This window comes from Ostreococcus lucimarinus, chromosome 4, assembly GCF_000092065.1.
Source record: "Ostreococcus lucimarinus CCE9901 chromosome 4, complete sequence".
Taxonomy (NCBI): domain Eukaryota; kingdom Viridiplantae; phylum Chlorophyta; class Mamiellophyceae; order Mamiellales; family Bathycoccaceae; genus Ostreococcus; species Ostreococcus sp. 'lucimarinus'.
The window spans coordinates 215,735-240,868 of NC_009358.1; the positions used below are offsets into that span (position 1 = coordinate 215,735).

The 25,134-nt window shown below is 55.2% G+C and overlaps 7 protein-coding genes across 7 annotated transcripts; 4 read left to right on the plus strand and 3 right to left on the minus strand.

The window, feature by feature from the left end:
- Positions 1-294: 294 nt before the first annotated feature.
- PAFC3501 (predicted protein) lies at positions 295-3,645 on the plus strand (the record flags this gene model as incomplete). Its single annotated transcript, XM_001417144.1, has 2 exons — positions 295-514; positions 686-3,645. 2 exons carry the CDS (start codon positions 295-297, stop codon positions 3,643-3,645), a joined length of 3,180 nt encoding a protein of 1,059 aa, XP_001417181.1.
- Positions 3,646-3,839: 194 nt separating this feature from the next.
- OSTLU_24370 (predicted protein) lies at positions 3,840-6,112 on the plus strand. The gene has a single exon (XM_001417145.1). The coding sequence runs from the start codon at positions 3,890-3,892 to the stop codon at positions 6,086-6,088; it is 2,199 nt and encodes a 732-aa protein (XP_001417182.1). The 5' UTR covers positions 3,840-3,889; the 3' UTR covers positions 6,089-6,112.
- A 50-nt stretch (positions 6,113-6,162) lies between these two features.
- RPS3 (Ribosomal protein S3, component of cytosolic 80S ribosome and 40S small subunit) lies at positions 6,163-7,471 on the minus strand (the record flags this gene model as incomplete). The annotated part of the gene is made up of 3 exons (XM_001417413.1): positions 6,163-6,623; positions 6,888-7,207; positions 7,439-7,471. The coding sequence occupies 3 exons, from the start codon at positions 7,469-7,471 to the stop codon at positions 6,281-6,283; spliced, it is 696 nt and encodes a 231-aa protein (XP_001417450.1). The 3' UTR covers positions 6,163-6,280.
- A 115-nt stretch (positions 7,472-7,586) lies between these two features.
- On the minus strand, positions 7,587-9,748 carry OSTLU_31052 (predicted protein; the record flags this gene model as incomplete). Its single annotated transcript, XM_001417414.1, has 1 exon — positions 7,587-9,748. The coding sequence occupies one exon, from the start codon at positions 9,746-9,748 to the stop codon at positions 7,592-7,594; it is 2,157 nt and encodes a 718-aa protein (XP_001417451.1). The 3' UTR covers positions 7,587-7,591.
- A 527-nt stretch (positions 9,749-10,275) lies between these two features.
- OSTLU_31053 (predicted protein) lies at positions 10,276-10,689 on the plus strand (the record flags this gene model as incomplete). Its single annotated transcript, XM_001417146.1, has 1 exon — positions 10,276-10,689. The coding sequence occupies one exon, from the start codon at positions 10,276-10,278 to the stop codon at positions 10,687-10,689; it is 414 nt and encodes a 137-aa protein (XP_001417183.1).
- A 117-nt stretch (positions 10,690-10,806) lies between these two features.
- OSTLU_14944 (predicted protein) lies at positions 10,807-23,925 on the minus strand (the record flags this gene model as incomplete). Its single annotated transcript, XM_001417415.1, has 1 exon — positions 10,807-23,925. The coding sequence occupies one exon, from the start codon at positions 23,923-23,925 to the stop codon at positions 10,807-10,809; it is 13,119 nt and encodes a 4,372-aa protein (XP_001417452.1).
- A 634-nt stretch (positions 23,926-24,559) lies between these two features.
- OSTLU_31056 (predicted protein) lies at positions 24,560-25,010 on the plus strand (the record flags this gene model as incomplete). The annotated part of the gene is made up of 1 exon (XM_001417147.1): positions 24,560-25,010. The coding sequence occupies exon 1, from the start codon at positions 24,855-24,857 to the stop codon at positions 25,008-25,010; it is 156 nt and encodes a 51-aa protein (XP_001417184.1). The 5' UTR covers positions 24,560-24,854.
- Positions 25,011-25,134: the final 124 nt, after the last annotated feature.

Consider the following 25,134-nt stretch of genomic DNA (forward strand, 5'->3'; position numbering starts at 1 on the left):
GCGTCGTCGCCGTCGCGCGCGCCGACGCGCCGTCCGCGCGCGACGACGCGCGCGCGACGACGATCGCGCGCGTCGCCATCGCGTCGTCGTCGTCGGACGTCGCGGTGTCGTCGCGTCGCGCCGCGACGGACGACGCGACGTCGCGCGACGACGGCGATGGACGCGGATCGAACCCACGCGCACACGGACCACGAGAAAGACCCGAAAAAGACGCGCGCCCTCGCGAGGCGATTGAAGATTGCAGATTGGCGACGCCGGGACGACGCACACGCGGGCGCGGGGACGACGCGCGCGATGTCGCCGCGAAACGCGGTCGCCGTCGCGCTGCTGAACGACCCGAACGAATGCGTCGTCGTCGACCTCGACGCGCTGCCGACGGACGTCGAGGACGTCGCGAGCGTCCTCCAGGCGGAGCTCGCGCCGCTCGAGGCGTGGATCGAGGTGACGGAGGCGTACCTCAGGCGAGGCGACGCGCGAGGGTTCGAGACGCTGATGGAGATGGTGTGCGCGCCGGGTGCGTGGACGCGCGCGCCGCGACCGACGGGACGCGACGCGCGCGCGAACGAACGAACGAACGAACGAAAGCGCGCGAACGTTTGCGCGATCGAGCGATGATGGATCGACGGGCTCAACGGCGTCGACCGAACGCGGTGACTGACGAGACCGCGCGCGCGGACGACGATAGAGATCGAGGAGGTGTATAGGGAACAAGCGTACGGACGCGCGGCGGTGCTGTGCCTGTACGCGTCGTATTGGGCGAATAGGGCGGCGCGGGAGACGGACGCGGTGAGCCGAGAGGAGGGGTTCATCAAGGCGGGCGCGTACTTGAATCAAGCGGCGGGAATTCACAGGAAACCGGAACAGATCGTGGCGATCGGACGCGCGCACCTGGCGTTCGCGCGCGGGGCGACGGGAGAGGGCGAGAAACTCATCGACCAGGCGCTCGGGCTCAAGGACGACGGTAGGGATAACATCACGCCGATGCTGTGGAAGGCGGTTTTATTGTATAAGAAGGAGCGCTACCAAGACGCGTTGACGTGGTACAAACGCGCACTTCGCGCGTTTCCTTCCGCGCCCGCACCGGTGCGTTTGGGGATCGGGGCGTGCCAATACAAGCTGGGCGACTTCAAGACGGCGAAGCTTGCGTTTGCGCGCGTGCTCAAGTTGGATGAGCGCAACGTCGAAGCCATGCTCGGTTTGGCGCTGTGCGAATTGAGCTTGCATGACATTCGTAGTCAGCAACACTTGGATTCCGTAGCTGCGGCCATGCGCCTGCTCGAGCGCGCTTTCATGCACGACCCTCACAACCAAGCGGTGAACAACGTCATCTCGGACAATTTGCTCATGGCGGATGATTACGAAAAAGTAGAGAAACTCACGCGACTGGCGCTTCAGAACAACGCGGAGACGCCGAGGAACCGAGCGAAGGCGGCGTTTAACCAAGCGCGCGCCTTGCACGCCCGAGGACAGGTGCCTCAAGCGCAAGCGTTGTACTTGACGGCGACGAACCTCGACGAACACTACGTGCCGCCGTACTTTGGTTTGGGTCAAATCGCCCTTGCAAAGGGTGATGTGAAGTTAGCGTGGAACTACATGGATAAAGCACACGGGGAATTCGGAGAGTCCATGACCGTGACTAGAATGTTTGCCCATTTATGCGCGTCGACTGGTAGAAGCGAGCAGGCGGCGGAGATGTTCCGCGAAGTAGTGAAACAGGGTGGAAACGACGTCGACGCGATGTTAGAACTCGGAGAACTCTTAGAGACTCAAGATCCGAAGGCTGCGTTGAAGGCTTACAGTGCCGCCCTGAAAATGCTAGCTGCCAAGGGTGAAGAAGGGCCAATTACCGCCATCAAGAACAACATCGGCGTGTTGAACGTTCAGTTGGGCAAATTCGACGAGGCGCGCGAGGCGTTCACCGAGGCGCTGCAGGCGCTCGGTGGCGATGCCGATCAACTCGAGGGCAAACTGAAAGGTGCTAAGGCGAAGAAGGCGTTACAGCCAGGCGTTGCGCCCATCGCGTTCAACTTGGCTTTATTAGAGGAACAGCAAGGAAACAACGCCGCGGCGGAGGCACGATACGACGCCATCCTCGCCGCGCAACCGGATTACATTGATTCCATCTTGCGTCAAGCGAAAATTCGGGCCGAACGGGGCGATTACGACATGGCGCTCGAACGCACGAATGAAGCCATTGCGGCGAAAAGTGATAGTGCCGATGCCCTCGCCCTCGCTGGTTGGGTTTTGCTCAAGGCAAAGCGATGGAGTGAGGCGGAGCAACAATTCGCCGCGCTGCGCAACTTGCCCAAACCCGACGCCGCGGCGAATGCGAAGGAAAAAACATTGACGCACGACGAGTATGCGATGGTAAGCGCGGCGAACGCGGCGTATTACAGCGCTATCAAAGAGGGTGTGCTCAAGCGAAACGATCCCAAGGTGCTCAAGCGCGAGGAGGAGCACTACGAACGGGCTTACTCGTTGTTCCAAAAGACGCTCCAGAAGAATGGTTCCAACGTCTACGCCGCTAATGGTCTCGGGATTATTCTTGCTGAGCGAGGGCGAATCGACGAAGCCAAGACGGTGTTTCAGATCGTGCAAGAAGGCATGGCTGCGAAAGGCTCAATCAACCCGGATATTCTCATCAACCAAGGTCACGTGTACTTGGCCAAGGCGCAATATGTGCAGGCGAGCAAGCTTTACGAGCGCGCTCAAAGCCAGTTCTACTTTAACCAGAACGAAAATGTCATGCTTTATCAAGCGAGGGCGCATTATGAGAATGGCAACTTGGAAGAAGCGCGCAAGATTCTTCGCAAAGCGTTGTTAATCGCGCCCTGGAACCACAGAATTCGATTCAACTTGGCGTACGTCATTCAAGAGATGGCGCAGCGCACGTTGAACAGAACGATGAAGAGCACGAGCTCGGACGGACGTTTGGCGCAAGTGGAAAGTGCGATAGAAGACTTGACCACTGCGCTCAAGCTCTTCGAGCAATTGCAAACGCTTGGGAACCAGGCGGAGTTTGGTTTCGACGCCAAACGCACGAGCGTTCACGTGTCCTTCTGCAAGCAAGCGCTCACCAAGTCCAAACCGCACTTGGAAGCGGCGCAGAAGGAAGAGGCTTCGATCTCTGCAGCGAAAAACGCGCAACTCACCGCGCGCCGCGCGATCGAAGAAGGCCGCGCCGCCCAAAAAGCTGCCGAAGAACTCGCCAAGGAGACGCACGCCAAGGAACTCGAAGCCATCGCTGCGCAGTCTGAGCGTCGCTTCAAAGAAAGCCAAGCGCGATGGATGTCAGAACAAGCTGTCGAGCGACCGACGAAGAAAGGTGCCAAGGGTCTCGGTGCGGCTCCTGTCGGTGAGGCCACGAGCGATCTTTCCGAAGACGATGACGAGCCCGCACCCGAGACGCGCGCGCCGCCCACTGCCGAGGAACTCGCGCGTCAGAAAGAAGCCCTCGCGGCGGCCGGTTTAGCCGACAGCGACGACGAAGACGAAGACGAAGACGAAGACGCGCAACCGAGCGCCGACGTCGAAGCACCGGCAGAAAAGAAGCGTTCCGCTGACGAAACTGACGAAGCCCAAGCTGAAGCCGCCGCTCCCAAGCGTCGCCGACGCGCCGTCGTCGACGACGACGACGACGAGTGATCGCGTCTTCTCCGTTCGACACGTTCACACCGCGCGCTCGCGCGCACCGCGCTCGCAACGCGCGCTTAGTATATCATCAATACATCGTATCACACCACCCAACCCGACCACTCGACGTCTGCGCCCTCTCAAAATTCAAATCCTTGGCGCGGCTGTTTGAATTCCAAATTCAAACCGGCGCCCGCACACGCACGCGCGCGCGGCGCGCGGGCGAGCGTTGACGACGACGATCGCAACGACGACGATGACGACCGTGGACGCATCGATGCCCGCCGCGATGCCGAGCGGCGCCGCGACGACCACGGAAACGATCGACGTTCCGGACGTTGGCGCGGTCGACGACGACGCGCGACGACGCGCGACGACGCGCGACGAGAGCGCGAGCGAGGACGAAGATGAGGAATATCTCGGACGGATCCGTCGACGCGCGCGCACGCGCGAGGATGAGAGCGAGAGCGAGGAGGACACGCGAGAGGGCGACGGGTCAGAGGACGGCGAAGGCGAGGCGCCGCGAGGGAAAGGCGAAGGACGACGACGACGATTGAAACGCGCGAATGGTGAACGCGTCGAACGAGACGTTGATGGAAGTGACTCGAGCGATTCGAGCGAGAGCGAATTGGATGAGGAGATGATGATGGAACGTAAGTACGCCGAGACGGGGCGGTTGACGGATGAAGACGTCGAGGACGAGGCAGAGGAGACCGTTCGTGGAGCGTATGACGAAGTGGGTGTGGGATATTCGTCCGATTCGTCGCTTGGATCACCCGTAGCGGGCGATGATGTGCCGGCGAGCGGTAGTCGGCCGAGGAAAATGACGAAGAAGCAGATGAAGAAGGAACGAGACGCGTTGGCCAAGGAACAGGAACGCATGATGAAACGAGCGCAAAGACGGGCGAAATTCCCGGGCTGGGACGCCGAAGTGGTGCGCGTGTCTTATTTACCGTTGATTGACAAGCTTCGCGCTGCGGTGGCGCACATCAAGCACGACGGACTAGTTATGGGAGAAGACTCGCCGGCAAAAGAGGCCGACAAAGCCACAAAGGCGGACACGCCCACCGTCGCCCCGCTTGCAGACTCCGAAGATGACGAAGCGGACGACGGTGAACCTAAAGCAAAGACAGCCGAAGTCGTAGAAATCGATCTCGATGACGACGAAGAAGAAGATGACGATGCATTACTCAAGGAAATCTTGGCAAAGAAAGCAGTCGCGGTGGCGCAAAAGCCATCCGAAACGGTGATGACTGAGGAACCAACGCTTGTCGAACAAGAGGACGGAGAGGACGCGGATGACGAGTCCGAAGAAGACAGCGAAGATGATTTATCCGAGGAGGAAGATATGACGGAAGAAGAGCGTCGAATGCAGCGTAAGGCGGCGAAGAGATTCATCAAGGCGGATAGAAGATCGCACAGAGCCGCCGCCACCACGGGCGACGTCTTTGAAGATGAAGCGGAGATGTCCGAAGATGGTGGGCACACCGACGACGATGATGATGATGATATTCAGGATGACGTTGACGATGTCGCCGACGCTATCGATTTCCGCGAAGAACAGCCCGAAGACGAGCGCCGTGCCGCGGCTCGTGCGCGCGCCTTCGCAAAGGAGCAGCAAGCCCAAGACGACGACGAGCTCGAAAAGATGAAGCAGATGGTTGGTAACGGTTTCAAACGCAAAAAGAATGGTCTGTTCGACTCTGAAGACGCGTGGCAGCGTAAGAGACGCAATGCTAACGGCGAAGAGGAATCTGATTCGGATGACGTCGACTATGGTCCCGTCATCGAGCGTCCCGAAGAGGCCGTCGAATTATCGGACGACGACGACGGTGAGTGGCGCGAACAAGCCAAGCGTCGTCGTGCCCTGCACGAATCCGGTACACAAGAGTCTCTTGAGCTACCAAATGCGTTCGAAGGTAACGTCAGTCAAGAAGTCTACGCCGCCATCAAGGCTCCTCGCATGAATTCGTTCCACAGCGAGTCGCAAGACACCACGCAAGCGGAAGGATGGGAAGCCCCGCTCCCTCGAGCGCAATCTATGCCCGCGGCTTTGGTCCGTACGTCGAGCCATCTCGGCAGCGGAAGTTCTGCAATGCTTGCCCGTCAATCATCGAAAACGTTCTTGGGTAAGAAACGACAAGTCACCAAGGCGACTGGCGCGCTGCTCGGCAACAGCCAGGCTTCACGCTCATACGTCTTCGGCCGAACGGATAGCCAAAGTCAATGGGGAGGCGACGATTCGGGTCCCGCGACCACGTTCAAGGAAATCGGTCGCGATGAAGATGCGCGCGCTTTCGGTTCGACGAACATGGGACCAACGAGACCGAACGCGTCCGAACCGAAGAAGAAGCCATCCTTATTCGCGATGGTGAGCCAGACCGCGGGCGAGAACAACGCCCGCCCTCGAGCGGAGGACGTTCAAAAAGCGATGAAGGCAGCGTCGGGGAAATGATTTATGTAACGAAGATAAGCGCACGATGATTTGAATAAGGTGATTTTTACTGCAAACATTCACTCTAAACACACCTCATCTCACTAATGCAAAGAGCGCGACGCGCTCTTCCGCTCCTATCGCCACGAGTTTCTCGACACACCTAACTGATTGAACACGTAACCGAGTCGTATTGATTGAATACCTTCCCGTTTACATCTCCATTTCCTTACCAACGTACGGCTTGGCCATGTCTTCGTCATCCTTCGGGGTGTGGATGACGACGGTGTCCGGAATCGGCGTCGACGGACCGTTGCGGCCCTTCGGATCGTGGTCGAGCATAATCTTCACGCGCATACCGATGGTACCCTGGCGAAGCAAGGCGTGGCGAGTGCACGAAACGATGTATTCGCGCACCGGGTTACCGGAAGAAATCATGTAACCGTCCTTGAACTTCATCGCCTTGGCGCGTTGGCCGCGAAGCTTACCAGAGACGACGACCTCCGCACCCTTGGCGCCAGCCTCCATGATGTATCGAAGCACGCCGTAGCACGCACTGCGCACGCAAAAAAAATGTCAATCGTCAGTCACGCGTTCGTCTACGTCGACCACATCATCTCGCGTTCGCGTCGCGCGCGCCAAAGCCCTCTCGTTTTGCCGCGTCGTCGCGTTTGAAAACCTCTCAAAGCCCTAACACGTGCGCCCATCGCACGCGCTCGGACGCCTCGTCCGTCGCTTCTGCGTCCGCGTCGCGCGTCGACGCGGACGACTAAAATTAACGCGCGACCACTCTTTGCGATCGATCGAAGAACACACGCACCGTCGAACGGCGAGACCGCCGAGAAGCTTGTATCGCAAAGACTCGCACTGCGCGATGGCGCACAACCCGCGGTTGTTCACCCGTTCCGCGTACAGCTCCACCGAACCTTCCGCCATCTGGAACCTGCGCTGCACGAGCGTGGTCAACTCACGAATGCGTCGACCCTTTTCGCCGAGCACGTTCGCCGTGCGCGTGGCGCGGATGATGATTTCCGTGCGCATTGGGGTCTGTCGGACTTCCACGCCCGAGTACCCATCCTCGGCGAGCTCGCGGACGAGCATTTCGTTGAGCTCGGCGAAGAAGACGCCGTCGGCGACGAACTGCGAGTCGATGTCGACGAACGACGTAATGTTAGTCTTCGTTCGCGTGCGTCCGCGCTCGCGATCGACGGCGTCCGCGCGCGCGCGCGTCGACTCGCGATCGATCGATCGCGACGGTGACCCTAAGCGCGACGCCGGAGCGGCATCGCGCGTTGCGGCGCCGCGCGACGCGCGACGCGAGTCACGGCGCGCGCTCGGGCGCAACGATAGATCCGCGCGCGTTCGACGCACCTTGCGCTTCTTGCTTATAGCGGTGGCCACCATGGTGTCGACGTGCGAGGCGCGGAAAGACGGAGCGAGGGCGACGCGCGGGCGCGACGGGGCGGACTCGGATTTCTTGGCCCCACGGGAGTGAGATTTCTGACATCGGACGCCGCGCGCGCGCTACTGATGGCTCGAGGACGTCGACGCGGCGAGCTCGAGCGCAGAGATGCGCTGCGCTTGGGAGTCTAACATCGCACGGAGGTGCTGGATGCGGTCGCGGAGCTCGTCGCACTCCTCCTCGCGCTCGCCGATGACTTCGAGCGCGGCGGCGTAACGCTTCTCCAGCGCGGCGGAGACGCCGACGGCGGCGCCGCCGTCGGCGAGCTGCTCGCTCTTCACGAGCTCGTTCGCGAGCGAGTCGCGCGTTTGTTCTAACTTTTTGATCTGGTCGTGCGCGATGTGAAGGTCGGTGTCTCGCGCGGCGAGTTGGCTCTTGAGCGCGGCTAAAGTATCGCGCACGGCAAGACTCAAGCCGGCTTCGCCGCCGGTGAGCATGGGTGCAGGCGCGGCTTTCGCCGAGTTTTCGCTCGCGCGATCGCCATCATATTTGCTTTGTAAAGAATCCACCTCATCGCGCGCGAGTTTCAAGTCGCTCTCCAGCTTGGCCGTAGCTGCGAGCATTTCGGCGCGTTCTCGATCCCACGTCTCGCCGAGCTGCTTATGCTTACCACGCTCTTGTGCGAGCAATTGCTTCACCTTAGACTCGCGTTCGCGAGCCTCTTCTTCCACCACGGAGAGTCGACCCTCTTGTTCCGCGAAAGATTCACTAAATTTGGCCGATTTGACTGCCTCCGCCGAGGCTTTCGCACGCTGCACCTCGAGCTCCGCGTTCAAGGCGTCAATTTCCGCCTTAAGCTTCTCTGCTCGATTCATCGCGATTTGCGTATCCTTCATCGCCGACATCTTTTCATCTATAGCCGTCGCTTCGCGCTCTGCAGCTGCTTCTGCGCGCGATTCGGCGTCAGCCAGGCGCAAAGCCGACGCCCTCTCTGTCGCGGTCCATGCGTCGGCGTTCTCCGTCGCCTGCAGCTGCAACGCCTCAATCTGCCGAAGCAACGGACGCGTGCTTTCGGGCATTCTCCTGAGTAACTCATCGTGACTACTCTCTGCGAGCTGACAACGCTCTTCGACGGCAGCTAGATCGTTCTTGAACCTTTCCTCCTGGCGCTCCAAAGCCGCGCTCGAGCGTTGCAACGAATGTTGCAAGTCGGCGAGTTGATCCTTCAGACTCTGCTCGCGTTCGCGCACAATCTTGAGCTCGCTCGCCAAATCCTCGCTTCGCGCCACATTAGCCTTGATCTCAACATCCGTTAGCTCTTCTTTCGCTTGCGCCAATTTCGATAAATAATACTCCTTTTGCTCGTTCAATTGCGTCGTCAGACGAGTCTTATCCGCCACGTATTCATCGCGCGCGGCTTTCAACTCCGCCGTGAGCTTGCTGATGGACGCGCCTTTGCTTTCGAGCTCCCTGCTTAGTCCTTGATGGGCCTCTTCACGCTCTCTCAAATCTTTTCTAAGCTTTTTAATGATACCTTCCATCTCCGCCTGCTTCTTACTGAGCGCCTCGCCCTCTGCCATGACTTCGTTGATAATTTCATCCTTCTCCTTGACGAGCATGTCCGCTCCAGCGCCGGCTTCGGCTTGTTTTCTAAGAGTCTTGCACTGCTCTGTGAGCTCGCGCACTCGAGCTTCGGCATCGGCGAGCGACTCTTCAGCCTGCGCCGCGCGCTCGGCGTATTCTTCCTGTTCGGCGTCCAACGACGCCCGTTGTTCCGCTCGCCTGGCGATTTCGTCTTCTCGCGCGGTGAGCTGCTTTCTCACCGCTTTAAGCTCCTTCAACGTCGCCTCTAAACGACTACCATCGATGTCGGGTTCGATTGTATCCTCGTCATCGCTCTCGTCCGCCTTATCAACCGCTTTTGGCGCCGCTTTCGGCGCCGCTTTCGGCGCCGCTTTCGGCGCCACTTTCGGCGCCGCTTTCGGCGCCACTTTCGGCGCCGCTTTCGGTGCCACTTTCGGCGTCGCTTTCGGCGTCGCTTTCGGCGCCGCTTTCGGCGTCGCTTTCGGCGCCGCTTTTTCTTTCACCTCGTGCGTTTTCTCCGTCGCCGGCGCGTTCCCCGCGACGGCGTCTCCCTCGTCCTTTGCGCTCGTCCCGCTCGTCCCGCTCGTCGTCCCCGTCCCCGTTCCCGTCCCCTCCTTCATCCCGAACGCCTCGTCCGCGCGCTGTTCGAGCTCTTTCGCCGCCTCGCTCGCCCGCTCCGCGATCGTCTCCGCCATCGCCCGCACGTCGACGCTGTTCAACTCTTGCAGCGCCTCGCTCGCCTTGGCGCTGATCGTCGTCGTGAGCGAATCGAAGCTCCACTCCTGCGTGTTCCACCCCTGGGCGACGTTCCCGAACGCGCTCGCGTACGACGTCGACGCGGCGTCGTCGACCGCGTCATCGCGCGTCGGTGCGTCGCCCATTCGAGGCGACGCGCGCGACGAACGCGTCGCGATGTGTCCCGAGGCGCGCGTCGTTCGTCCGCACTGACGCGCGCGCGCGAGCGCACGAGGCCGCGTCGACGCGCGCGACGATGGACGCGGTCGACGGTGACGCCGCGCGCGCCGTCCGCGGCGCGCGATTGCCCGAGCGCGCGCGCGTGACGCGCGCGAACGCCGAACGGTTGGGGACGGAGCAACAGTTTTGGTGCACGACAAAGTGTTTCGTGCGCGACGTGCTCGAGGCGCGAGAGATCGCGATCGTGGACGACGCGAGCGATGGGGGCGAAGGCGTGGACGATGGACGGGCGAGCGAGCTGTACGAGATGCGAGGACGGGCGAGCGAGGGCGAGGGGGACGGGACGAAGGCGAGCGAGACGAAGGCGAGCTTCGTCGCGCGGCGGGTCGAAGTGTGTGGATTCGTGGTGGAGAAACGACGAAGGAAGGATTCGAAGGTGATATTTACCGTGGATGATGGGTCGGGGTGCGTGGAGTGCGTGGTGTGGACGCAAGATGGTGACGCGGTGTCGGGCGAGCAGATGGAGTTGTTCGGCATCGCGAGCACGGCGGACGGAGCGGCGGCGGTGGCGCGGGACATACGGGTCGGGAGCCTGGCTCGAGTGCAAGGGCGGATACGAGACTGGAACGGGCGTCGTCAAATCAACGCGACCGCGGTGCAAGTCGATCTCGATCCGAACGAGGAATTACTCTTCTGGCTCGACGCGTCACTCGAAATCTAGTTAGTAAGAGTTTGGATTTACCTTATTGCACCAAAACTGCGAGCAAAGTCTAAGTCTCTAGTGATAGGATTCTAGTATTTTAGCTAATTGTTGTGGTGATGTAGCCCATATCAGCGATTACTCTGGTTTGAGACTCTCTGGGGAGGAGCCATTGTCTTCGTCGCTGCCAGCTCTAGCCTCTGCCCTTGACCGTCTTCGGAACACTCCTTGAGCAGACGAAAGCCAGCCAGTTAAAATACTCGCCGACGCCGTGCTGAGTGTTTTTGGACGTCTCGTATCGAATGCCAACTCCGGATCGTCCGATGACTCAAGATCGGAAGAGCTACCAGAGTCGGAAGTGAGCGCTTGGCGTTTTGGGCCTCCGGACAGCGGCGTATTCGCGAGGCTCATTTCCTTTTCTGCGCGCGAGCGTTGCAACCATTGACTCATCACCGAAGCAGCCACGTAAGAAACTGGTTGGCGTTCTGGTGAGGCGGAATCACTGGACAACTGAGAAGACGAATCACCGGAATCATCCGAAAGATTCGCTTTCGGTGCAGACGGAGGCACGCTTGCGCGCATCTCTCTCGCTCTCGTCAACCAGTCTCGCATGACCATCTTTGAAGTTTGACTCATGTGCTCAGTCGTGGCGTACTTGGGTTCTGTATCAGTGTCACTTTCCGACGAGAAGTCAGTCGAAGAGAACACAGCAGTATTCGTGAGCGACGATTGTCTGTTTGCACGAAGTTGCTTAACCGCAGCCAACCAACCCGTAAGGGCGGCAGAAGAAGCTTCGGAAAGATTGACAGGCGGGAACCGTTGGAGACCAGCCTCTGTCTCACTTTCAGACGTATCAGAGAGCATGCGGAGATTTACTCCGCGTCCAGATGCTCTCGAAGCGGCGTGTGTGAGCCATATTCGCATGGCTGCTTCAGCACCCACTGATAGCTTCACTTCTCCGAAGTCTTCTTCCATATCCGAGTCTGACTCTGACATCTCACCAGCCTTCATTCTACGACGCACAGCTTTTCCGAGTTTCAGCCGCCTTGCAGTACGAGGAGATAGAATTTCTTGTAACTGATCAATGACCCAGTCCCTATTCTTTGACATGAAAAGATGGCGGAACTGATCACTCGTGAGGTCGGCCGTCGTGACATCCATCGTTTGGAGGCTGTCGCCACCGCTATCCTCAATCACGGCTGCCATTTTAGGTACGAAAATGGAAGAAAAATCCTCATCAAGAGAATCCTCGATGATGATTTCCCCAGACGTGATCGAAGAAGTGATTCGCCAGAGGCCGAAGTGATTTGCCAAGAGGAGGGCGAGACGCTTTGCCGTGTAAGATGCGCCGAGAACCATGAGAACACAAGCCCAGAAGAGGATATCTTCAAACATGTTGTAGTTTGCTCGGAGCATCATGGAGAGAGCGAGGACGAACAAGAAAGATCCCGAGCCGCCGAGCGCAAGCACAAAGTAGAACTGACTCGAGAAGCACATTTGATCAATCGCGCGAAGACCGGGGTCAATTGATTCATCGTAAACGCGTTCGAAACCTTTCCATCGCGACGTACGATTGATGAATCGATATCGAGCGTACTTCAAATACTCGTACACCTTCCAGCCATGGAACAATTCCTGAATGTTGAAAGTTATGATGTCCATGACAATCCAGAACGGAATAATCACGACAGAGAAGAGAAGATAAATCAAAAGATCCTTCTTTCTGAAACCGTACAGGTACGACAGTCTCAGCTGGTCGTTGAAATCCCAGAAAAAGAAAATGAAGAAAGGCGTCATGTAGTTAACAGCCGTGTTTACGCCGTAAGCGGCGAGGAAGCCCATTAAATCTTCGACCAACGTATCTTCTGCATCGATTTTTTCCTCTACTTCGACGTCATCGTCGTCACCAAAGTTAAATGGTAACAAATTCATGATGTAGTTCACGACTGCGCTGATTTTGTCTGGGAGTACGAGGGCGCAGTACGCGATGAACGCATCAAGATATACGTACTCGACCATACCCATGATAGTCTCGAAAAAGAAACCAAGGGTGAAATCTGTAAAGTCATCGGCTCCGATCGTCGCAACGCCAACGGCTGAAGCAAGTACGACCGATACTGGAGCGAGTAAGAAAGCTTCTCCCAACGCGGTTTCTATCTGCATTTCCATGATTACGTGAGCGACCTTCAAGAGGAAGAAAATGGTAAAGAACTGGACACCGAACGTATCAGTAAACGAGAACTCAATCAAGAAGACATTTGTCACGTTAACTAAGATATTCATCAAAACGAAATGACTTCGTTTCCAGACTTCTGGTTTGAACATCACTTCATCGACGTAGCGCTCGTCCTCCAATTCCTTCTCTTCTTCGTCTTTCAGTTCGGCAGGGACTAAGATTTCGGCGGCGCATCCCATCATATACATACCAGCTGTCAAAAAGCAGACTGCGTATCGACCAGCGGTCGCTTTTTCTACGACAGCTGGATCGATTTCACGGCCGATATTATCAATACTGATCGGGAACTCTGTAATGATTGGGAACGCGACAAACACGGCCCGGAGTCCGAACTGCGCTGTCGCAAACGGTAACATGCCGAGCGTGACACCCATCAGAGGTGGACCAATCATTATTCGAAGATATGGTAAGAATCGGAATCTCGGTGGTTCTTTCAATAGTGTGAAGATTCTCACGACCACCCACACAGAAAAGATCAACAACACGACGAGCATTCCGATCGCAAAGAAAAGCGCCAAGTAGAACAGGAAATCAAAAGCAAAGAAATTGAGCAAATCGAACCAACCTAGCGCTGATACCGCCACGCTAAGCGTGTAAGTACCATCGTGAGCCGTAGCGGATACGTATTCGTCCATCGTCACCGTGGCCGCGATGATTCGTTTGTCTGAGTCGGTGAATTGATAGTACAAGATCTCAAATTCAACCTTCGTCGGCATCAAACCAGCCGTCAAAACGAATCCTTCGACGGGCGCAAAAATCACAGGAATATTTTCTTGCGCCGTGATATCGGCCATGTACTTCTCTTTATTTGCGGCTGGCTCCGTCTGGTCGTTCGCCAGGGCGCTTGCTTCGAAAAGAGCGTCTTGACTTTCAGCCTCCGCTGTCAAGTAGAACAAGGTGTCACCCTCAGCTTCGTACCAACGCTTCTTTGCTGAAGCTTCTGTGTAGGCCTCTTCATAGAAACAATCGATGGTTAACTCGAGCTCATCTGCAACTGCTGCTTGAACTTGCGGAGAGTATTGATTGATGAAGACTGTTTCTTCTTTTGGCACCAACGTGGTCTCACCATAACTGACAAACGTGCGATCTTCGCCAAACGTGACGGGCTTGTACGGGTTTTCAGTGAGGTGCGAAAAGAAAATATGACTGTCGAATCCGCGGCAAGCAGAAAAGAAAGGCAAGTAGTCCATCGCGAACAGCGTCTGGTCAGCCGCCCACAAACCTTCATTGAGCAGATACTTTTCTTGCTCGTACACGTCTGGAAGTGAAAGAGTGATAGTTTCGTCGGTTTGGCCATCCTCGTTCACTATCACCCAATCCTCTGCTTGCGTCGACGTTAAATCAATGTGCGCTTGGCTGGGAGAATCTTCGGCTGTTAGCACGTTTTGCTGTCGCAGATATTTGAACTTCTTCCACTCCGCACCATACGTAGAGTTGTAATCGATGGCGGCACGGGCATCAAGCCTTCTACAACCAGGATCTTGGTTAATATTGGCGCACTCGAAGTAATCGGTCGACACTGATCGATACATTGTCGAGGCCACAGGAGCATTCAAGGGCGCTTGATACTCTTCGTCAATTTCGAATGGCAAAATGGCGTGCACGGAATACGTCGGCGTTGCACTTGCACGCTCTGGAAATTCGACGTCGATGCAAATACTGTTCAAGAACGACGCACGATTATCCTCTTGATATCTACCATCCAGCATTCTCAGTTCAATTCTGAAAGGCAAATCATCCAAAGCTTGAATGGATAGTTCGTGCATACCGCGTTTCCAAACGTAGTTCCCAAAAGTTGGATTCTCAACGTTGTAGCCCGTCGCAGTACCATCGCTATTTCTCGCAAACCAGAACGGCAACTCTAAAGATTCTTGAGAAGCGGGACACTTCTTTTCCTGCTCCTCACCGGCTATGACCTTCATATTCAGCCATGTTATGCCATCGCCTACATCCCATGGCGGGCATGGCACGGACTTGTATTCGCTTGCAGGGCACAAGGTGTCATCAATCACTGGATTTGTGAAAATAAGCAGCTCGTAATGTTCGCCGTACTTCAGATTTTCGTTGATTGTCCGCCAATCAAGCCTCAATTTGGCCGTATGACCTCGAGGTAGAGTGAACTTCATCAAAGGGATATTGTTCTCGTCAACGGCGGCGATGCTGTTGTCATCTGACAGAATGAATGTCGGGTTCAGGAGTTCCCAATTTTTGTTTGTGCAACTGCCCATGCCCATGTAGTCAAATGGGTCGGTGGGTCCTGTCGCGTTTGAACTAGAAGTGTTCGTCGTATCGATCTGCAATAGAGTGCGACCTGCAGCGATTTGGCTCTCTACTTCCCGAAGCCATTCAGTGTCACGACCTGTGGCGTTGATTGTTTTGTAATATGTTTTCTCAATCAAGTCAAAACTGACGGGCATGACTCTCCAGAAAGTGATCAAATCTGCAGAGCACTCGTCCAAACTTTGTGCCGACGGAGACGACGCCGTCCCTGTGGGACATCGGTTGAGCACTTGTCCAGTTCCCGTCGGACAGAAGAAGCAAGCTTGACACGGGAACTGAGTACGCGTAGAGTAAGACGCTCCAGCGGGACAGTAGTAACCAGCGGGACATTTGTTGAAAAATTGTGTTTCCGGAGTAGTACCCGGTCCACAGAAGTATCCGTCGGGGCACTTTTGTTCGGCAATCGATGTTCGAGCGTCGCACACGTAACCCTCCGGACACAAATCCGCTTCACCTTCTGGATCGAGTTGTAAAAGAACACACTTGGAGGCGTCGTAAGCCTCGGTGTTGTCCGCATCGCAATAAGCAGAGTACTCGTTTAACGCAGCTGTACCTTGCCCACGAGGTTTGTTATTGCTCATGCCATCAATGGCGCACACAAGTCCTGAGTTACACGGCAAACATAACGATTCTTCGGTCAAGCCAATAGATGACGACCAGGTTCCTTTCGGACACTGACGGCACGCAATGGAGTCCCGCGCAGAGCGGAAATAACCTGCAGGACATGCGGTTGGTTTGAATGTGCCTTCGTCGACGCACTCGTAGCCTGCAGCGCATGTTAGACACTCCTGGAACCCTTCGTAAGGCGTATAGGTGCCCGGAAGACATGTAACGGCTGCGGAGTTACCTTGTCCAGATGTGTATGAACCGCGCGGCGCTGGAATCGGAATGTAAGTACGTTTCGGACAGTAATGACCCTCGGTACAAGGTCTCATTGGATTATATACATCCGTCGCCGATTCAGAAACCACAGTGGAATCCCCTGTAGCCCATTCGCAGAAACTTCCTTCCTTACACGGCTGCGGTTGCTTGAAAGAACCCTCCAACACGATCGAAGTTGTTACACCCTCCGTACAGAACGTCGTGGGAGGACACGGCTTTGGTCGGAAGTTGTCAACGTTCAACGCAATTGGAGATGCATCGACAATAGCTGCCACATCAATAATTGCGAGAGGATCACGGGTGACGGTATTTTCAAGGCAGTAATGTCCGGCGGGACAACGGGTACCTGCGACGGCCAGACCTTCAGTGTCGCACACGAAGCCGGGTGTGCACACTTCGGGCGCCTCACGAGCAAAACCTGGGCAAATCGTGCCTTTTGGACATTTTTGACATGAGTCTTTGCCATAATCGGAGTTGTACTCGCCGGGAAGACATGGTTTCGGTTCGGCGTTGGCGACACCTGGACAATACATTCGCTTTGGGCATCTCAACTGCTGACCAGGAGGACAGTAATGTCCTGGAGGACACGGACCTACGCCTTGCGGTGTGATAGAACCAGGTTCACAAACATAACCGGCATAGCACTGCTGTGGAGTGGTGAAATTGTATGCGATACTCGCACTCGACACAACACCGGCGGTACAGTACATGCCAAATGGACAAGGTAGTGGCCGCTCGGCAACAGTGAAGTCAGTAAAGTTACTCGTTCGCGTACCCTCCAAACAATAATGGCCGGGTGGACATAGTTTATTCGGTACAGTAAGGCCAGTAGAGTCACATACCGCACCCCTCGGACAAATGATCGGGATCATTGAGCCCGCGTCTGGCGAAATGTAGCCCACTGGCGTTGGAAGACAGTCAGCTTGGCCGGTTCTGGGTTGGAACGTCCCTGGCGGGCATAAGGTGAAATTTTTTCCACCGCCACAGAATGCGCCTCGTGGACATAAAATGGCTTCACTTTCAGGGCAGTACGATCCAGACGGACATTGTGCGAAATGGAACAGCAGTCGCTGTTCTGAAAAGTCGACTCCATTTGTGGAGACTTCGACGAACACTGTACGAGTGCCACTTTGCTCCACGCCCGCAACACAAAGAATAGATCTGGATGACAAGAAAGTTGCTGTCGCAAGCTCTTGTCCAAATCGACACGTTAAACTGGAAGTATTGACAAAATTTGAACCAGTTATGAAAATGGGGCTTCGACTACCGCTCAGACCAACTTTCGGAATGATACCAGAAATTTTTGGTGGAACTTGGTAGACAAACGTTGCCGTGTTGATGGTCGAAAGATCACGATCGTTCCCAGAAATGCTAATATCTGCAATTCCTAATCCTCGTGCCGGCGTGATGCACGTAAGGACGTCGCTTTGAGTGTTGTATGACGTAATTGGAAAGAAGGTGCCGATGCGGCAACTGTAACGCGCGCCATCGGTCAGGCCATTCACAGACACCGAGAGCGTGGTTCCACCGTTCTCCGATCCTGTCTCGGGAGACACAGCGGAAATCATCAAATCGTCAATGTACTCGAACGCGGTACCGTAACTTGAAATAAAACCCGGATCGTCACGAGGAGCCATTCCAATGCCCACTCGGCGCTCAGTAGACCAAGGTGGAGTGATGCAAAGTCCAAGCGCAGACGACACCACGTGCGCGCTTGTTTGCTCGTTGCCAAAGTAACAATAGCCAGACTCGTGCAGATTATCTCCGTCGACATGGAGTACGGTTGTTCCGCTAGCCGTACCAATACTAGGGTGAACATTGAGAACGACAGGTGGCATGAAAACTTCAAATCCAATCGGTGTTGCAGCGTCGGGCAAAACCATGATTTCAAGAACAGTAAAACCGAATCCAGAAGGCGGCGTGTCGCAAGTGATCGTTCGCTGATCTTCAAACGTCGCCTGCGCGACCTGTCCATGTAGTTTGCAGCCTAGGTACGCGCCGTGTGGCAAGTATATTGCACTGTTGGACATCAACTTCAACGTTGTGTCTCCGGCCGCAACGCTCCTCTTCGGCGAGACAAAAGATGGGACGAGTGGAGTGAAATATTCAAAGCTACCAACCGATGCGTAATCCTTTGAGTTGTACGTCAAAGAGCCAACAACCACAGTACCATTGAGCCCAGCAGGAGAGATGCAAGTGACAGACGTCGACGAACGCTGTTCCGAGGTGCTGATTGGACCTATAGTGCCAAACCGACAGAAGATTTCTTGTTCGGTGGCGTCTTCCGCTAAGTTTCCAATATGAAAAGTGAACAGATTGCCTCCGTTTTCCGACAGATATGGGTTTTCCAGACTCTGACTAAGAAAGTCGAAGTCATCCAAATATTGGAACGCCGCAACTATCTCGGAAATATAATTTTCATCATCTCGGGGACTGACGCCAAGCGAAACCATGGGCGAATTCCCACTGAGGACAGGAGAAGTACACACACTGAGAGCGGACGAAATGGCGTACGCTGTGGTGTTTTGATCACCGAAATGACAGAAACTTGACTCGTGCAAGTGTTCTCCGGCAACGTGGATCACGGAGGATCCACTGTAGAACCCGACCGACGGAACCATGCTTGTGACAACAGGCGGCACAAAGATGTCAAAGTCTACCCCGACGCCGTCGAGACCTATGGTAGATAACTCCACAAATCCCGCCGAAAGAATCGGAACGGGGCAGCTGAGCGTGTATCTTACACAGTCTCTTTGATTACCGCCGGAACACGTAGATGTCCGAACAGCCTGTGACGATAGAACGGGAAATAACCCAAACATGCATCCCTTTGGCGTCGAGCTCAAACTGTGCCCGGTGGCTTCAAGGACTACGTCAGCAAGGCCCTCGTTCGAAGCTCTCCCTGGCACGACATGCATGACCGTCATATCCTCCTCGGAATAAATCAAGACAAAATTGGTAAAGTAAGAAGACGTCAAGTGAGATGACAGCCAGACCCGGATGGCATCGGGCGACGTCGGTGAGTGCGCCGGAGTCACGAATTCAAAGCTACTTCCCGAGCTTCGCACATACATCGGGCCGATTGAGCCCACGTGTCCAGCGGGCGCATCCACCAGTTCTTCAAGTATTCCGACAGAAGTTAGCGAGGAAATTTGTATCGTGTCACCTCCAGAGGTTGCCACCGTTTCCGCGGAGATATCCAGAAGAGTCGGAGCGGGAATGTAACTGATGGACGTTGTACCCATTTCGTCGTAGTTCAAGCTTCCACCAGTATCGACGTATAACGCAATTCTTCCTTGGTTATTGGAGAAGTACGGTGACTCGCACGTCACCAAGGTCGACGAATGAACTTTTGCGGGCACATTTACGTCGCCAAAGTAGCACTGCACTGACCCACCAGCCACATCGAGCAAATCTTCACCACTGATAGTGACTAATTCACCACCAGAATTACTGATCAAAGTTGGGTATGCTGACACTAGAATCGGATCAGGTTGGAATAAGAACAACGAATCGGTTTCATCTTTCCCAGGTGAGGCACCTAAACTTATTTGAGCGAACCCTGGGGCGTACGCGGGCATGATACACTCAGATACATAAGGATTCGTGGAGATGGACGTGGCTGAGACGAAAAATCCAGCGACGTGACACTTAATAGAAGTTTCCATTGGGTTTTCATGGAGAATACGAACAGCAACGCCTCCACTCACGGATCCGAATGACGGATACACCGCCGAGGAAGACACTTCGACGGTTTCGTGATAGCTGAAAGGTTGTTTCACCGACGTGAACATCTCACCGAATAAACGAGCATACATGGGAATGGTACCCGCGATGTGCGCGGGAACTCGACATTCTAGACCATTCCCGGTCAGTTGTCCGATGATGGGACCAAGACTTCCGAATTTGCAAGCACAATTGTCAAATGATTGCTGATACGGATCAACTTTGTAGTAAATTATCGCAATAGACCCTCCATCTTCGTTACTTTCTTGAGGCGACACGTGTAAAGGATTATCTTCCTCCTTGATGTACTCAAAGACAATACCAGAGGACTCAAATTCATCGTCCGTGAGGCTTGTTGAACCACTTGACAGAAAACTGAGAACTGCAGAGCCAGCATCATTCGCTGGTTGCTCGATCACAACTAGAGCACTTGACACAAACTGTACCGGAGAGAATTTGGTGCTTCCAAAAACAAACTTGTTGTGCGTGACTTCGTTGAAGTGAACGCCAGTCAATTTTATTATTTCTCCTCCAGCTTCTGCGCCATCATACGGCTGCAAATTAGTAATCTGCGCATGAGGTTCATAACTGAGCTGTATTTGCGAAGAATCCCACACGCTCACGTCGTGAATTTGCACCCCAACAGCGACAAAACCGGAGCTGTGCGCTGGAGCGAGACACAAAACGAGACCGTTTGACTCCACTTTTGCAACTGCCGCGTGAAGATCGAACACGCAAGCGACTGGTAAGGTCGCTAGCGAAGAAGGCAATGTGCTCGGTGAAATCATAAGCTCCACCAAAGATCCCCCATCTAACGATACCGACGTGCGGTATGGCTCAGTGAGATCTATGTTGGCAATGTATTCGTACAGAAGTGTCGTCGCCGCATTGTCACGCTCATTCATAGCCACAGTCACTGGAACTGTCGCAGGTGAATGGGCAGGCAGGATACATTCAACTTTTTCGGATGAACCCTGCGTAAGGGAAATTCCAGAGATCGTACCAACTTTGCATGATATTACGCTCAAATCCGTGGAAAAGTCTCCATAGATGTCAACCACAGCACCGCCGGCTTCCAATCCTCGCGCAGCTGGGTGATCTATTTCGAGTCCAGGAAGAAGAATGAAAGTTATTTGGAAATCCGCACTTTGTTCCACGTCGTTGTATACAAGTTGTAAAGCAGTGTCATCCTTGCCTTCGGGCGTCACACACACGACGAGCGCCGAAGAAATTACGTGTATAGATGACTTTGCAGTACCTGCACTTGTCGTGTAACCGCACGAAGCACTGTAATTCGTACCGCCCCAGATCATATTGGATCCCGTCACATATACCAAACTTCCCCCAATCGTTGGGAATGTGAGTGGAGTCGCTCTCATGAGTTTCGGTTTGGCAACATAATGGAACTCGAGAGCTGACGACGTAAAATCTTGCAAGTTCATAGAGACATCGATCACCGTGAATCCAGATTTAGACGCCGGAGCATTGCAAACAGTATTTGATCCGAAGATGAATGCATTCGTAGTGGTTGAACCAAACCTACACGAAAGATGACTTCCGTAGAAGTTTTCACCGAACAAAGTCACCGAGGTGCCGCCGGTAACAAAACTCGATTCTGGTATTGTCATTGATGACAACGTCGCGATCACCTTGTACTCAAATGTAGCCGCCGATTGACTCAGCTTAATTTCAAACGCAGTATTGTGATGGAACACGTTGACTGGGACTGAACCTGCGCTGTGCGCAGGAGAGACGCAAGACGCCGCATTCATGGACAACCATCGTCCAAGAACATTCGAAATGGTTCCAATCCTGAAAGCCAGTGAAACGTCGTTTCGAAACGCCAGGCCATCAAATGAAAGAATAGTACCACCTTGAGACGGCCCAGTCTTGGGAACTACCCGATGTATGACCGAGGAAGATGTGTTCATGAACTCAAACGGTAAGCCTGGAACCGACCAATCAAAGGCATTGTTTGAGACTGCAAGGTCATGGTATCCGACCTCCATGCTCGGAGATTCGCACATCACTTGCGAGGGTGAAATAAACGCTGCACGGAATGGAGCTAATGTACCGAATCGACACAAAGAAGAGGGAGAAAAGTGATCACCATACACCACGATGGCTGTCCCACCGATGGACGGGCCAGACAGCGGAAGCAAGTGATCCAGCAACACCTTCCTCGTTAAAATATCATTTGCATCGGTACTGGAGACGATGTTATTGCCGGAGCTATCGACAATTCTTATATCGTACTCGTTTACGCCGTTGTTATCTTCGGGTAACCCACAGAGAACAGAACCATCGCTGAGGACGATGCCTGGGACCAAGGCGTCACCATTTCCAAGATTGCAATACACATCTTGACCAGGAACAAATCCCGTACCAGTCACAGTTGCGGTATTATTATCGTTGTTTATAATTGTGGTCACTGACGCTTCAGTAGTATACAAGAAAGTCACCTGCGGACCATCAGCAAACATGGCGCCGAACTCGCTGACCATGCCGATGTCAAAATTCACCCAACCCTCTACGTGCGCAGGCGCTAGGCACCTATATTCATCTGCAGCGATCCATTCGCCCACGACAGGACCAATTGAGCCAAACTTACACGCGAGATCGTGTGAATCACTGAAAGAGTGCCCGGCAGCTGTGACTGTGGTACCGCCCTCGACTAAACCCATTGATGGTGATAGAGCCGTGACCACTGGAGGTGGATCAAACAAAAATTGCGGCTTCATCGCTAATTCTACTGCGGTTGCTACTACCGATACGTCCAGTGCATATGCACCTTCAAACATGCTAGGCGTTTCGCAAATCATCAACGCCGAGGAAACATGTGTTGCCGCTACGGTAGTCGTACCAAACCTACAGACAGGATTGTCTTGCAGCAAATGCTCCCCTTCTATGTGGACTAATGTTCCACCTCCTATGGCACCAACTCTGGGCGCTATTCTAGTAATTTCAATCACGTCCTTTAATTCAAGCTGCACACTGTCTGATGCAAAGACGGAATATTGGAAATCTTGACCGTTCGAGGCCACCGCAACGGAGACAAAACCGATTCCAGCTGGAGCTACGCAGGTCACAGCGTTGGTTCCCGCGAGACCTGGAACTTTATGCGAGCCAAATTTACACGCAAGCTCTGGTGTTTGCACGACACTCTGTACCGTGATAGACACATGGGAAGATCCTGCCGAAGAGACCTGGAACGGCGCGATTGCATCGACAACGAGACTCGATAGAAAAGTGAACGAGTTTGAGAATGTCACATAGTCTCGATGATTCATCGAGACGCTCAGGGGCTTAGCCGCTAAAGAAGATGCAGGCGTCGCGCACTCCAATGTATTTTCATTCTGGTAAATCGCGGAGACCTCAATTGCTCCGAAGCGACACCGCAACAAACTTGTCGGCGCAAAATTTTGTCCCGTCAGCGTCACCAACGTGCCCCCTTCGCCAGTACCGACTGCTGGACTGACGCGACTTATCGACGGCGCGCCGATATAAATGTGCTGGACGCTACTGAAAGCCTCGAAAAAGTTTGAGGAAGTCAAAGACACGTCCACAGCGACGGTTCCCTTGTCGATCGAAGGTGATTCACACTTCATCAAACCAGACGAGACGATGTGCCCAGTAGTCGTGAGGTCGCCAAATCGACAGTACTGCGACACGTGCATATCAGCACCGAATACGTCTACGATACCTCCTGAAATACCATACACAGAGTTCACGGCGTCCACCTTGGCGCCACTCACAAATTGATATCCTTTTGTTCTCAAAAAGTCTCCCGTTTCATTGTTGAGCGCGAATTCGACGTTTACGAAACCCTCCGTGTGTGACGGTGCTGTGCATTTGACCGTCTCGGCGTCTACGTAATACGCCCGAACGAACTCATTATCAAACTTGCACGTGAGCTCTGCCCCTGGTATATTCTGAACCGCTGCCAGCTGCTTACTCGAGAGCGTGACGACTTCGCCGCCGCCCACGTGTCCCGCGCTCGGATACATCCATTCCACCTCTGGAATCTCAAATCCTCGAGCGCCGCACGCGAAGCACGCCGCCACCGTGATTAGGAATAAAACCAACCAAATCGCACGCGATGGACGAAACGACCTCATATCGCTCGTCCTCATCCCGCGCGTCGTCGTCGTCCCGCTCGCGTCGCGTTCAAACCTTCTCCACCCTCGCCATCGACCGCGCGCGCGCCTCTTTCCCCATCGTCTCCGTCCAGTTCGACGTCTACGTCCTATTTCTCGCCGCCCTCAACGCGTCGAGCCGATCACCGCTGAATTCTTCGCGCACGTCCCGTCCCGTCGCGCGCACGAATTTGAACGATGCCGCCCCGATGTCCACGACGTATTTTCGTCCGCGTCCGTCCGCGCGTCCGACGCGCGCGATCGACGTCGCCCGCGCGCGTTCGATCGTCGTCGCGTCGATCGACGGATTCGTCGCGTTCGCACGCGCTCTACCGCGCGCTCTGCCGCGCGCGTCCCCCGCGCGTCCGACGCCGCGTCAATCCGCGGACCGCGGCCAAAACGGCCGAGTCACTGGCGCGCAGTCAGACGCACGATTTCCCAATCGAACCGTTTGAAGGCGCTTTTCCTCACCGAATACGACGATGGATCTTCCCTTGAGTCGAGATCGATAAGGGAAAAAAGCGCGCGGTGGTTGGTCCGTGTGCGACGTGCGCGAGGAAGACTCGCCTCGCGCGCCTCGTCGCGCGTCGCCGCGACGCCGTCCGTCTTTCACACGCGCGCGGAGTAGAGGTGCGGCGCGAACGATGCGAGCGCGCGGAACGAATGCACGACGCGGTGACCATCGATGCATCGGCGCGCGCGCGCGGACGGCGCGTCGATCGCGCGTGCAGCGCGCGCGAACCGAGCGCGCGCGATTAGGGTCACGGTGCAGCGCGATGTCGTCGACTGCGTGCGGGCGCGCGCGCGGGCGCGAGCGCGGGTGGTGCAGACGACGACGGCGCTGGGTGAAAAGTATTTCGTTCGCGCGGCGCGATCGGTGACTGACGACGTGTGAACGCGTGAAAACGCGTGTTTCGCGAGCAGCCATGGTGACCCCGCTCATCAAGCACAAGATCGTCAAGAAGCGAACGAAGACGTTCAAGAAGTACCAGTCGGATCGGTACAAGCGCATCGCGAACGTACGTGATAGAAAACGATGCGAAATATTCGAATGGCGTCGACGCGCGCGGCGAGAGCGATGATGCGCCGCGCGACGCGCGAGGGTGGTTGAGAACGCGATGACGTCCGGGCGAGGAGGACAGACCCTAGCGCGGAAGGCGCCGCGCGCGGGTGGACACGACGGCGTCGAAAACGAACGAGAGACGA